The sequence below is a fragment of the Erinaceus europaeus genome, chromosome 3 (genome assembly GCF_950295315.1).
Source record: "Erinaceus europaeus chromosome 3, mEriEur2.1, whole genome shotgun sequence".
In the NCBI taxonomy this organism is placed as follows: domain Eukaryota; kingdom Metazoa; phylum Chordata; class Mammalia; order Eulipotyphla; family Erinaceidae; genus Erinaceus; species Erinaceus europaeus.
The window spans coordinates 92,520,977-92,535,614 of NC_080164.1; the positions used below are offsets into that span (position 1 = coordinate 92,520,977).

General features: G+C 35.1%; 1 protein-coding gene across 35 annotated transcripts in view; it reads left to right on the top strand.

The window, feature by feature from the left end:
• NRXN1 (neurexin 1) overlaps nt 1-14,638 on the top strand; it is a 1,383,669-nt gene that overhangs the window by 19,687 nt on the left and 1,349,344 nt on the right. The window contains exon 3 of one of the 35 annotated variants that reach the window (XM_060187693.1): nt 8,019-8,170. The exons of the other annotated variants lie outside the window; for them this stretch is intronic. Within the exon in view, the coding sequence (XP_060043676.1) occupies nt 8,019-8,047 (29 nt within the window). The 3' untranslated portion in view covers nt 8,048-8,170. Of the gene's footprint in view, nt 1-8,018; nt 8,171-14,638 lie in introns of those variants that run through there. 35 annotated transcript variants of the gene reach the window in all.

Genomic DNA, 14,638 nt, shown 5'->3' on the forward strand with positions numbered 1-14,638 from the left:
GAGAAATGGAGACAGGAGGGGAAGACAGGAGGGGGAGAGAAAGATAGACACCTGCAGACCTGCTTTACCACTTGTGAATCGACTGACCTGTAGGTGGGGAACCAGGGGCTTGCCATATTATGAATAATATCCCCAGTCCAGCAGAAAATGAACTTCAGCTTTTGAAAAATATAGGTGTAACAAAATGCTTGTAAAGAATAAGAAACATGGATCTTTTAAACATTAGTAATGGAATGTTTCATATTCTGAATTTCACTGTAACTTAAATCATTCTAATTACTGATTATTCCATAACACAGTAAAAGTTTAAAATACAAAGGCATTGTCCTCCTGTAGAGGATGGTCTGAAAAAGGACTGGATTGACAAATACTGAGTATGCCTTTTGGTGTAAACTGTAGATACAAAGAAAGTGAGGAAGTTGATGTTTACTTTTTTGATATATATGTATGTTTTGGTTAATCACTGGTCTAAAACTTGAAAAGGGAAAAGGTTACAATATAATACAAAAAAATTCTGTCATAAAAATGAACATCTGGTGTTTTTAGTACATTGAAGGGACTGATGATATGCTTTCAGTGATCAAGTTTTCTTGATTCTATTGATAAATGTTTTATGTTCTCATATTCATCTACCAGAATATTTATAATTTCCTTACCAATTTTTTAACCCCTGAAAATACTCTTTATTCCTTTACTAGAAGCATTTCTCTCTACTTCTGGTATGTTTCATTAAAAGCAATGTATCTTCTTTATCTTAAGGATAAAGCCTTTTTTAAAAAAATATTTATTTTATTTTATTTATTCCCTTTTGTTGCCCTTGTTGTTTTATTGTTGTAGTTATTATTATTGTTGTTGTTGGATAGGACAGAGAGAAATGGAGAGAGGAGGAGAAGACAGAGAGGAGGAGAGAAAGATAGACACCTGCAGACCTGCTTCACCACCTGTGAAGCGACTCCCCTGCAGGTGGGGAGCCGGGGTTGGAACCGGGATCCTTATGCCGGTCCTTGTGCTTTGTGCCACCTGCGCTTAACCCGCTGCGCTACAGCCCGACTCCCTGGATAAAACCTTTTTTCTTTTTCTTTCTCTCTCTCTTTTATTGTTGTAGTTATTGATGTTGTCATTGTTGGATAGGACAGAGAGAAATGGAGAGAGGAGGGGAAACCAGAGAGGGAGAGAGAAAGACATCTGCAGACCTGCTTCACTGCCTGTGAAGCAACTCCCCTGCAGGTGGGGAGCCAGGGGCTCGAACCAGGATCTTGCGCCAGTCCTTGTGCTTTGTGCCATCTGCGCTTAACCTGCTGCACTACTGCCTGACCCCCTCTTTTTTTTTAAATGACAACACTGCTCTGCTTTAGCTACTCCTCATGCCTGTGACCTTTTTTATCTAAATTCTGTGCACCAACCACTTGTTCACTCCCTGCCTCCACTCATGTAATTCTCCAGACTCTTATGACTGGGAGATTAGAAATTTTACTCATTTGTTAACAACCATAATGTAAACCATTAGATCCTCAGTAAAATGAGTAAAAATACTTAAAAATTTAGTACAAGAATTAAACAAGAGAGAATGGTAAGCAAGTAATTTTCTAAATTTGTCTCCTGATTTTTCCTGATTTCTTCTCACTTCTCCCAATAGAAATCATGTGATGCAAGCCAGATACTTTTATGATAATCATTTACATGTCAGGAGTCAGGCTGTTAAGCGCAAGTAGCATAAAGCACAAGAACAGGCATAAGGATCCCTGATCGAGTGTCAGCTCCCCACCTGCAGGGGAGTCGCTTCACAGGTGGCGAAGCAGGTCTGCAGGTGTCTATCTTTCTTTCCTCCCTCTCTGTCTTCCGCTTCTCTCCCCATTTCTCTCTGTCCTATCCAACAATGACAACATCAATAAAAACATTAAAAAAACAAGGGCAACAAAAGGGAATAAATAAATAAATAAATATTTTTAAAAAATCATTTACATGTCGTAGAGCCCATTCCATTCTCTGTAGTCTGTTTTCTTTTCTTTATTTTTTTATTTAAGAAAGGATTAATTAACAAAACCATAGGGTAGGAGGGGTACAACTCCACACAATTCCCACCACCGAATCTCCATATCTCACCCCCTCCCCTCCCCTGATAGGTTTCCCATTCTCTATCCTTCTGGGAGCATGGTCATTGTGGGTTGCAGAAGGTAGAAGGTCTGGCTTCTGTAATTGCTTCCCCGCTGAATATGGGCGTTGACTGGTCGTTCCATACTCCCAGTCTGCCTCTCTCTTTCCCTAGTAGGGTGTGTCTCTGGGGAAGCTGAAGTCCAGGACACATTGGTGGGGTCTTCAATCCAGGGAAGCCTGGCCAGCATCCTGGTGGCATCTGGAACCTGGTGATTGAAAAGAGAGTTAACATACGAGGCCAAACAAATTGTTGAGCAATCATGGGCCCAAAGCTTGGAATAGTGGAGAAGAAGTGTTAGGGAGGTACTCACTGCAAACTCTAGTGTACTTCTGCTTTCAGGTATATATTTTGCACTAGTTTATGGATACTTGTGAAGATATGCTCTCTCTCACAGAAACTGGTGTATATCTAGGTTTTGGGACCTTGTTAGAAAGTGAACCACCTGAGATGAAATTAGAGTATACTATGAAAGGAAAGGTCTCACCTGAGTAATGAAGCTGAAAGGTTGTCATTCCACATGTGAAGTCTCTGGACACAGTCTGAAGTGAAGCATGTTGAAGTGGCAATCGTTGCGTTGGTTAGGTTGTGATCGGCAGATGCAATATTATTTGATATGGATTGGGAGAGGCATACAGGAAAGTGGGCCCTATCCAAGGGTTCCAAGACTGGGGGAAGTAGGGACTCTATAGTGGAGATGTGAGGTTCCTGCTGTCTTAGGGTTCAAAAAGACAATCGATAGTTAATGTTATCATCACATTATTTGGTAATTGAGTTAACTTTGAAAATTCCTTTTGTTAGGGTTTGCTGTACAGTACCCAGTATCTTGTATATAGCTGTGCTATTGGATGCTTCTGATCTACTTGGTCTAGGCTTTTGAGACAGTCCGCATATCAAATACACAGCCTATATATTAAAAAGATTCAGTTTGTCTTTTGAAAAACTTTGAGACATACAATTGATTTTCCCCCTCTCATATTAATTAACTAGTGATTTATATGTCTACATTTTGCTAGGAGTGTACATAAACACCATTCTCACCACCAAAAGACTGTGACCCATCCCTCCCATCCACTCCCACCCCCCACTGGTCCAGGAAGCTGCATGTCTACCCCTCACCACAGGGTTTTTACTTTGGTGCCCTACTTACAATTTGATCAGGTCCTGCTTTTAGTTTCCCTTTCAGATCTCCTTAGTCAACTTGTGTTGATGAGTGGGATCATCCCATACTCATCTTTATCTTTCTGACTTAGCTCACTTAACATAATTCCTTCTAGCTCTGTACAAGATGGGTCAGAGAAGGTGGGTTCATTGTTCTTGATAGCTGCATAGTATTCCATTGTGTATATATATACCACAGCTTTCTCAGCCACTCATCTGTTGTTGGGCACCTGGGTTGCTTCCAGGTTTTAGCTATTATGAATTGTGCTGCTATGAACATAGGAGTACACACCTCTTTTTGGTTGGGTGTTATGGAGTTCTTGGGGTATAAGCCCAGGAGAGGAATTACTGGATCATATGGAAGGTCCATGTCTAGCCTTCTGAGAGTTTTCCAGACTGCTCTCCTCAGAGGCTGTACCAATTTACATTCCCACCAGCAATGTAAAAGGGTTCCTCTGTCCCCGCAGCCTCTCCAGCATTTGTTGCTGCTGTCCTTTTTGATGTATGCCATTCTTACAGGAGTGAGGTGGTATCTTAGTGTTGTCTTAATTTGCATTTCTCTGACAATCAGTGACCTAGAGCAGTTTGTCATATGTTTGTTAGCCTTTTGGATCTCCTCTGTAGTGAATGTTTTGTTCATATCCTCTGCCCATTTTTGGATGGGGTCATTTGCTTTTTTGCGGCTAAGTTTGCTGAGCTCTTTATATATTTTGGTGATTAGTTTCTTGTCTGATGTATGGCTGTAGTCTGTTTTCTTCAGACCTTCTGCCACATCTACTGAGTGAAATTCCACCTGTCATTCATGACTCATGAAAAAAGACCTTCTCTATGAAATTCTTTTCAAATCATCACTTAGCCTTTTTTCAGAATGATCCAGGACTTATGTAAATCTTTATTTATGTCGTTATTGTTGTACATAATACATTTAGTTATAGCTATTTAGTATCCCACCTTATTTCCTTACATGATTCTAAGTTCTGGCGGGGGGGGGGTAGGGCACATTTATACTTCTATTTATCTTCTTAAAAATATGTAAGACCCAGACTGTATCACAGTAGGGTGTCAGTAAATGTTGGTAAATGTTATTAATTTCTAGATATTAGGAACAGATTAAAGTAATGATAAAAAGCATAAGTAGTACTCTAAAAGACTTACCAATAGTGGATAAATTTTAAAAATAAAAGCTTGGTTCAGCAGTAAGTGACACTATATATATTAAAATAATATTTTCTTATCTGTTTAGCTGATTAAGAAGATGAAAGAGCACAACTACAATGTTGGCAGTGATGTGGCAATACTGGAATTTTCTGCTCTTGCATGTACTTGATTAAAGTGTAAATTTCTGTAGATTATTTTAGGGACAATTTATCATCAACTGACAATTTTCAATAGATATCTCCTTTAGTATGGCAGTTTCTTTTCTAGAATGACTTGCTATTTAGCAATAATTGAATAAGAAGCACAAATAAGTTAGTTTTGATACTCTTTGCGTATTGCTTGTAATATTGAAAACAAGGCAGCAGAATCAATGCAAATAATAACTGATATGTAACTGACAATGTAGACCTTAGTTGTTTCACATACAGTGTCTTACAACATAACATAAATGAAGTATAGCCATATGTACTTCATATTTTGATTGGACATATCACTCAACTATTCATAGTACCTGCTTTTTAAAAAAATATTTATTATCTTTTGTTGCCCTTGTTTATTGTTGTAGTTGTTAATGTTGTTGGATAGGACAGAGAGAGATGGGGAAGACAGAGAGGGGGAGAGAAAGACCTGCTTCACTGTTTGTAAAGTGACTTCCCTGCAGGTGGGGAGCTGGGGGTTTGAACCGGGATCCTTAGGCTGGTCGTTGTGCTTTGCGCCATGTGCACTTAACCCATTGCTCTACTGCACCACTCCTCATAGTACCTGCTGTATAATACAGTAAAACACATGCATTTTAAAACTTACAGAAAACTTTAGGAAAGTATGTGCCATGGAACTGCGTTAAAAATATATGACTATAAATATGTCAAAAAGAAGGGTGGCCTGGAGGTGTGCTGGGTTAAGCACATATAGTACTAAATCCAAGGGCCCATGTAAGGGATCCTGGTTTGAGCCTGGGACTCCCCATCTGCAGTGGGGACGCTTCACAAGTGAAGCAGGTCTGTGGGTGTGTGTGTGTCTCTCTCTTTCCATCTCTCTCTCTCTCTCTCTCTCTCTCTCTCCCTTTATTCCCAATTTTTTTGGTCCTACCCATTAAAAATAAATAAGTAAACAAGTAAGGAAAATAAAAAGGAAAAAATGGCCTCTAGGAGCAGCAAATTTGTAGTGCCAGCATAAAGCCTACTAGAGATGTGGAGGCAAAAAACAACCACCAGCTGACCCCCAGAAATTTAAGGAAGTACTGTACTTTAAATTTAATGTTTGGGGTACATATATTAGATTGTAAAATAAAGCAAAATAAACATGCACATATATTTATTTTAAAACTATTTAAGGTATCTAATAGTCCATCAAGAAGGCCATGCTAATTATATGATTTTGTAAGGGTTTGTATTATTTTTTTAGACTGAGTATTAAGTTGTAGGAACAGAAATAGAAGTTTAATATTGTAAGAATAGAATACCACACTCCCCTTGCAGGTTATGTTCCAAAACAGTATTTCAAAGGGTAGTTATAAATCTTGAATCCTGTGTAACTCTAAATATTATTATTTTTTAAATGGGTCTATTTGCTAGGTTGAATGATAATTCTGGTAATTAAAAACCATCTCAGTAAGTTGTATGATGGGGAGGCAGATACATGTTTCTCTATAATGATTTCGATTACTGTTGTATAAGTAACATTTCTCCCTGTCCTTACCCATTTCCAACTCCAAACTAGAGAGGTGGTTTAGTAGACCAGTACTATATCTCAAATTGGTTTCATAGTATTATTATTCTTTTAATGTCACTAGTCCCTAATGAAAATTCTAGAAACATCCAAGAAGTTCCAAATGACTGACAAGGCTTTTCTGCTTTGCTTCATATACATGTATGGTTATCAATAATTACTTAGTTGATTCTTTAATTTGTTTAAATTTTTGTAGGCATAATGGAAACTGACTGCAATTTTCCATTGAAAATTGCAAGTGGATGACTAAGCTAAGAAATTCACCTCCTTCCCATTTCTTTTGTACAGATATCTTATGCTACACGAGGATGCTTATACTTTGAAAATAGCTCATTTATATTCACTCACCCATGCATGTAAATTGATTTGCATGCTCATTTTGCAGTTTCCAAATATGCATTTGTTGCATAAAGTTTTTCATATCTAACCCAAAATGACTCCTTTAACTCTTCCTAAAAAATGTAGCTGTTGTGAGCTAACTACTTATGAAATCCTGGTGCTACTGTATTTCTATAAAAAATGTTAAAAGCGGGGAGTCGGGCGGTAGCACAGCGGGTTAAGCACAGGTAGCGCAAAGCTCAAGGACTGGAGTAAGGATCCCGGTTCGAGCCCCCGGCTCCCCACCTGCAGCGCGGTCGCTTTACAGGCAGTGAAGCAGGTCTGCAGGTGTTTATCTTTCTCTCCCCCTCTCTGTCTTCCCCTCCTGTCTCCATTTCTCTCTGTCCTATCCAACAACAATGACATCAATCATAACTACAACAATAAAACAAGGGCAACAAAGGGAATAAATAATAAATTTTTTTTTTTAAATGCTAAAAGCCTGGAGTGGAAATGCTTGAATCTTGTTGTTGGCCATATTTTTATAACTCAAACCATGATTCTTACTGTTCAATATCTTGAAATTAATCAGGGCAATATTGGAAGAGAATGACAAGAAACTATCAGGATATCCACATTATTTATCAACTTGTGATTATAATGAGAAATAAGATTATAATGAGAAATAAGTTTATTTAAAGAATGATTAAGTAATGAGTTCTATTTTCTGTTTCTTTTCCACCATTTAACTGTACTTTACTGGAATTTCTTTAAGTGTTCTCTGATTATTCCAGCCTTTTTTTTTTTAACCTAAATAATATGCCATAACACAGACCATATTCCTTTATTAAAGGCAATATCATGAAAAATATAAATAGCTAAATACAGATTTTCAAAAATAATTAATAAAATGTTTTGGAGTTAAATTAGTTTATGTTAGAAAATTATCATTATCTTGATGGCATTTAATATTTGCTAGGTATTTTTTAATATATGATTAATATATTATGAAATAAAGTTTATTTTAATTTTTACTGATGGAGTTAATGGTTTACAGTGCAGTTGTTGACACTTGGGTATAATCTCTCGTGTTTCATGAATGCTCTCTGCAGAACACTTTGACTTACCACCTAGGTCCTTTCCATCATCATGTAGCAGGACCACAAGGTTCTCCTTAGCCCCCTTGTCATTCTTCTCTAGTGTCTTTTGCTTAAGTGTGATACTGCCTACCCATTCTAATTTTTGCTTTGTGTTTCCCTTCTTTATCCTAATTTCTTAAGTTCCACCTATGAGATCATTCAGTATTTGAAAATTATTTTGTTTTTAAAAAAATTCCCTGTGTAATAATGGATGAGAGAAGAAATAGATTGGTATTTACTGATTATGTGCTATATTATGGTATTACTAACACACATAAGCTACAGTTACTTATGCATTCTATCTCTTTAAGTTATCACAACCACAAATATGATTTGTTAGATTATTTTTATTTTGCATTTAGGAAAACCAAGATCCAGAGATTCTAAATAAACAGAAAAAAGAAAATTTGACTGAGGTTCCAGAGTCCCAGGTTCAGTCCCCCGCACCACCATAAGCCAGAGCTGAGCAGTGCTCTGTTAAAAGAAAAGTAAATGAATAAATAAAAAGACAAGAAAGAAAAAACAAAATTTGAACACAGTTTCTTTGCTTCCATAGCTCAGGCTTTCTTTTTCTGGTGTTGCCACTGTCATGACACTCACAGCTTTAGAGTAGCTTACATAGTCTCTATATGCTACTGATCAAGAAAGAGTTAAATCTCCCTAGAGAGTATGGTAGCTTTTAGGATACTCTCAGATTTTGAGAGTACTTCTTTGCTATCGAGGCTAATTTGTTTTTAGCCAATTTGTCCTTTGCATTTTTATTTATCTTCAGCTTTGAATGTATGGTGAAATTATTCACTAACTGAATAGCCTACTGCTAGTAATGACAAAAAAAGAATACCTAAAGGTGATTTCCAGAGACTTTATAGAAAGAAACTAACAAGATCTCAGTATACATAGACATTTTTTTGATTTCTACTGTTTTCTTTTTCTGATAATTTGTTTTTTTAATTTATGATTTTTTTTCCTACTCAGTGAAAGCTTAATTTTTCTTATTTAGGTTTATACCACTTTGTGCTGTTTCAATGATATAGATAGCAGGATAATATTTACTTAAAAAGAAGGACACATTCTGTATGTGCTTTTCCATTCTATGAATTTCTCTACTTTTAAGCTATCTTTTAGGATAATATTTTATCTTGAAATTTACCCAGTTTGAGTAACATAATGGTTATGCAAAAGGCCTTCATGCCTGAGACTACAGGATCCCAGCTTCAATTCCCAACACCACCTAAACCAGAGTTGAGCAGTGCTCTGATCACTTTCTTTCTGTATCTTTCTTTTTAAAATAAAATTAATAAAATATTTTTAAATGAACATTTATGTAAGCATATTTTACACAAATTTGCTTATTTAAGTATATTATTCATATTTTCCTTTTTTAAAAATATCAATTCATTGATTATACAGTTATTAAAAAAGAAATGGTACATAAAACACAAAGAAGATATAGTTAATTAGTACGCCTTCACAAAGTGAATTACTATCAATAGATAGAAGACAAGATAGAACCCACCACTTCCGTAATGTCAGATCTTATATTTTACTGAATTATACTTACTATTTAACCCGTAACATATTAGAAATTAAATATGTACCATTCAGAGCATTGTTTCAGGTCACTTGCACATATGATTCTAATTTCTACATATCCTAGAATAAGAAGAAAATTAAACTATTAAACCTGTTGTTGGAACTTCTGCCCCAAAATTAATATTAGACTTAAGCATTGCAATGTCATTACTTAAACATGTATTTAATTAAGTTATTTATAATCTACCTACACACAGTATTTAGGGTGGCTATCGAAAACACAGCAGAAAGGTTCCCATTTGAAAAAAAAGACTACTTATATGAAAGAGAAACCAGATAGACTAGATGTATTGTGTACAGTGGCCATCTTCTCTCTAGTGTTCCAATGTCTAGTATATGTGCTGCCAAAGCAAGCACTATGTATTGCAGATAAGTAGTTTATTTGCCCTTGAGTTTTCCTCTCTACATATGTGCACACACAGTAGGAATAGATTTTTATCAGAAATGGAAGGAAGGAGATAAGGTAGTTTGATTGAGTAATTAATTGTCTTTTCAACAGGGAGAGAGGAAAAACTAAGTAGCGAGTAACCAAAACTAGAGTTAAAAATAAAATTATTTTCTAGTTGTTATAAATGCATATTGCTTTACCCAGAAACTGTTTATTAATTTGGCCTTTCTTTGCCACCTACCTAAGTGTGTGAGTAACAGTTTACATGATAATCTGTCCAAAATGCATGGGAGACAGCCTGCATTTATCTGGAACATTCTCGTTCTTATATTGGAATCTTTGATAAGTAACCAAGTTTCTTGAACCAAAGTAAAGCAAACAAGCAAATACACAAGAAGCCAGGTCTCATTTTGGATAAAAACTAAAGCTATTTGGAAGGAAATGTATTATTAAAATTAGCTATTAGCAAGTTTCATAAGAGCTTCGATGATTACAAAAGATTGTGGCTGAAATGGGAAGCAGAGAAGAATGAAATAAAACTCACTACATCTACATCCTAAGCTTCAAAGTAATAGCTTGAATTTTTATACTTCTTTTTGGATAATAGTCGAAAAGGCACTTACTCAAAAACTATTCTGTCATCTTGTATGTATGGTGCAGTGTTAATCTTTTGACCTGCTTGGGTAAGTTCTTTACTAGGCACATAGAAAAGACTAATACTCAAAAAAGAAAAAGAAAAAAAGAAAAGACTAATACTCATAATAGTAAAGCTCTTTCTGTGCACTGGAAAATAAGTGTGTTTTTCCTATGGAAAATAATTTTATCAAATTCATATTCTAGGAGTCTCTTACTTTGCATTTTCAAACAGAAGAGCAATGACATACTATAACAAATCAAAATATAATATGGAGTAAGATTTTATTTTCTAGGGAAGCCTATTAGCTGATATAGTACATTCTTAGAAATTCTGTTTTAAAATTCTTATGATTTTTTATATAAGAACTTTTTCTTCTAAAAAAGAGAAAAGTTTATGTTATCATTCAATATAAAACCTTAAAAGAATATTTAGAGTGAAATAGGAATGCTGCCTATTAAGCATTAGCATGAATGGGAGAAGCGTTCATTTTTTTTCATAATGTTTGCTCTGAGTAAATTTTAATGAAGTTTAAATGCTTTGAGAGTATTATCTGGAAAAAAAAAGTATGCCTAATTGATCTCTCTTTAGGGGAGCTCACTAAAACTAATGTAAGAGATCAAAGCCTAAGTGATTCATTCATTACAATTTTAATAAATGTGTGTATCTTTTTTTTTTAAATACAATATAGTGAAGTAATGAAATTTGTTTGCCGATAAAAGACTTCCAGATGCTCTTTTATCAAATTGCTGTTTTGGAAAGGCACCAACAAGGGATGTTCTAAGTTTGATTTTTTTTTTTTTTTTTGCTCTGACTTACATTTGGATTCTTGCTTATTGAAGTTAAAGTTCTAGCAATGAAAATAACCTTTTCTAAGAAAATGACTTAGTCTTTTATTTTTACTGAGCCTACTATTGTGCACATGGGATTGAAACCATATGGAGGTATTAAACTTGGTTTGAGCTTTACCCTGCTTACAACACAAAGAATTCACTCAGCCCTGAAGATATGCTAAAACAAAACACAAAACCTACTCATCCACCAATTCTGGGAAGACATTTTAATCCTCTTTAGCCCTCATCATACTTTTCAATGTTCTTCTGGCTGTAAACACTTGCATCCTTATGAGTTTCAACTTCAACGTTTCATGTTCTGTTTTCAAATTATAATGTGTATTTGGTCTAATGTGTGTCTGGTATGGGAAAAGAAATTGAGAAATAGTGAAAAGTGACCACTGTGTGTTTTGATTATTTATATTCTTTTTTAAAAAATATTTATTTCCTTTTTTGTTGCCCTTGTTGTTTTATTGTCATAGTTATTGCTGTTGTTGTTATTAATGTCATTGTTGTTGGATATGACAGAGAGAAATGGAGAGAGGAGGGGCAGACAGAGAGGGGGAGAGAAAGATAGACACCTGCAGACCTGCTTCACTGCCTGTGAAGCGATTCCCCCGAAGATGGGGAACTGGGTGGCTTGAACCAGGATCCTTATGCTGGTCCTTGCATTTTGCGCCACATGCACTTAACCTGCTGCGCTACCACCCGACTCCCGCTATATATTTTCTTTTATAAATATCAAAAGCAAGGCCTGAAAAAAGAAAGATGTAGTGGTAATTAGTAGTGGCTATAATGTCTTGATTATTTTTCAACTTTTGTAAATAATAATTATTTTCAATTTGATAATAACAAAGTAAAGAATTTATAGAATTAAGCTATAATTTTTTCCAAAGTATTTATGTGTGACATTAAAATTTGTGAAATTAAAAACAAAAAGTACCATTTCTCTGTTATTTCTATTATGTCCTTCCCATTTTTTGTCTTATGTTAGATATCTAGCTCTCACTGTTAGAGCTCCCCTTTACTGGATACTTTTATGTATATCAAAATATTTACATTATCTCTTCACATCTTGCCACCTTTGTCTATAATGTAATAATAGCAACTTTAGAAAACATGAATATTCAGTGAAATAATGAAATTTTTTGTTTAGCTAACTTTTTGCTGAATACTATTGTTGGTGCTAAGGATGAAACCCTGTCTTATGGATATGTGCAGGTTGTAAGACAAGTGACAGGTATTACATCATAAAATCACAAGGACTGTGGAGCAAATAAACTTAGAAGAGTTTAGAGAAGGGATAGAAGTCATTATTATTTTAGGTACAGTGGTTACATTAGACCTTCTGAGAAGGTCTTTGAGCAAACAAAAGAAAACACAGTTTGGAAGCGCTCTGTACCAGTGTAACAGGACTGAGATGGAGGGTGTTGCAATGTTCAGGAAGGGAGCTTGGAGGTCAAAGTGATTGAACATGGTGGACAAAGGGAAGTTTGAGAGTAGATTGGCATGGCGACTGGGGATGATATTACATAGACTTTGACAGGATGCCACCTAACATGTTTTATTGTAAATTCAGCAAGACATTATTGAAGAATTTGGAGAAGAGAATGATGTTTCATCCACTGTAGAGGACTTAGATTGTAGGTGCATAAGTGAGGCGATAGTGGAGAAGGTGAGAATGGTTGATGTCAGTGCATGTTTCAAAAAGTAGAAATGAAAGAACTTCACAGTGGCTTAAACAGTATGGTAGTGATGAGGAAAAAGAAAGAACCAAGAATGATTTCAAAATGTTTGACTTGATTTTTGGATAATTGGGAAGACCGTTTTTTGAGAAGAGGTTCTTTAGTGAAGGAGTGTCTAGTACTGTGCACTAAGCAGTGCTTCTTTTCTGCTTGATTCACTCTAATCATTCAGCTTCTTCAGAATACCCTGACAGTGATTTTTCTCTCTACACTAAATTTAGAGAAGCTAAGGGATCTCATGTGCTACACAGACTGTTCAATCTTGCCCATATAGGGCACATTATAGGAATTAGATGAGTATTTACTAAATATATGAATAAATAAAATGATAATAAATAAAAATTTAAGTAATATGGATTAATGAAGCATCTAGCTAATGTACCATGTGCTTTCCTTTCAACTTTTGCATACTATCCGGTAGCACAGAGGAGTAATGCATGCCGATGGAATGTGCCAGTTTTATGGTAAAGCATTTGGAAGCATGTTCTTAAGCCATTTCTATAGAACATTTTTTCAATAGTATGCTAAGTAGTAGTATAAAATTTAGCTGTAATTTTCCAGGAAAATCTTATTATTGTGTTCATTCATTGATAACGTCATATATTCTAAACTGTTGCTTAATTCTGGGCTAACTCCATTTAATTAATTTTATAAATGGTTGTATATAATTTTTTAAAATACTTATTTATTCCCTTTTGTTGCCCTTGTTTTATTGTTATAGTTATTGTTGTTATTGATGTCATTGTTGTTGGATAGGGCAGAGAGAAATGGAGAGAGGAGGGGAAGACAGGGGGAGAGAAAGACACCTGCAGACCTGCTTTACTGTTTGTGAAGTAACTCCCCTGCAGGTGGGAAGCCAGGGGTTTGAACCGGGATCCTCATGCTGGTCCTTGTGCATTGCACCACATGCACTTAATCTGCTGCACTACCACCTGACTCCCAGTTTTATATAATTTTATAAAATGTTTTATAAATAATTTTGGAATTCATATTGTAATATGTGTATAAATTAAGTTCTTAGTTTGGAAAAGGGTCTCATTGGGCAAAGTTTATATGTTGTATAAAATCACATAAAATATTTTAAAATACAGAGGATTTTTCTACAGGATGTTAAAATATGATTCTGTCTTCAGTGCTATTTCACTCCACATTTATGTTGCAATTATGTCATTAATGTTTTTAAATATTTTAAACATTAAGTATGTTCAAGGCATCTTGTGAATACTTTACATACATATGCTCTTAAAATCATATACGTGGCAGTGATAATATCCATCCATGTTGTGGCTCATTCAAAGTTCCTTTTTGGAAAAAAAAAAAAGCTATTAGACTCAGACTTAACAGTGAATTCATCCATTAGGTCTAAAGTACAAAAAAATTTGTAAATAATGAGTGAAAGTATTTTTTTAGCACCTGCATTAATGTGAAAACCTCCCCACCTACAGGAGAGTCGTTTCACAGGCGATGAAGCAGGTCTGCAGGTGTCTGTCTTTCTCTCCCCCTCACTGTCTTCCCCTCCTCTCTCCATTTCTCTGTCCTGTCCAACAGTGACGACAACAATAACTATAACAACAATAAAAAACAAGGGCAACAAAAAGGAAATAAATAAATTAAATAAATAAATAAATAAATTTAGAAAATTTCATGACATTTCCAAATATAATTACATTTGCCTGTGTATGCAATCAGTATTTTATTTAAGAAAGTATGGTTATTATATTGGTTTTCAAAAATATTGTTTAAATTCTTCTAAATTAAAGCTGTCTGAAAAATGTTTTCCATTTATATA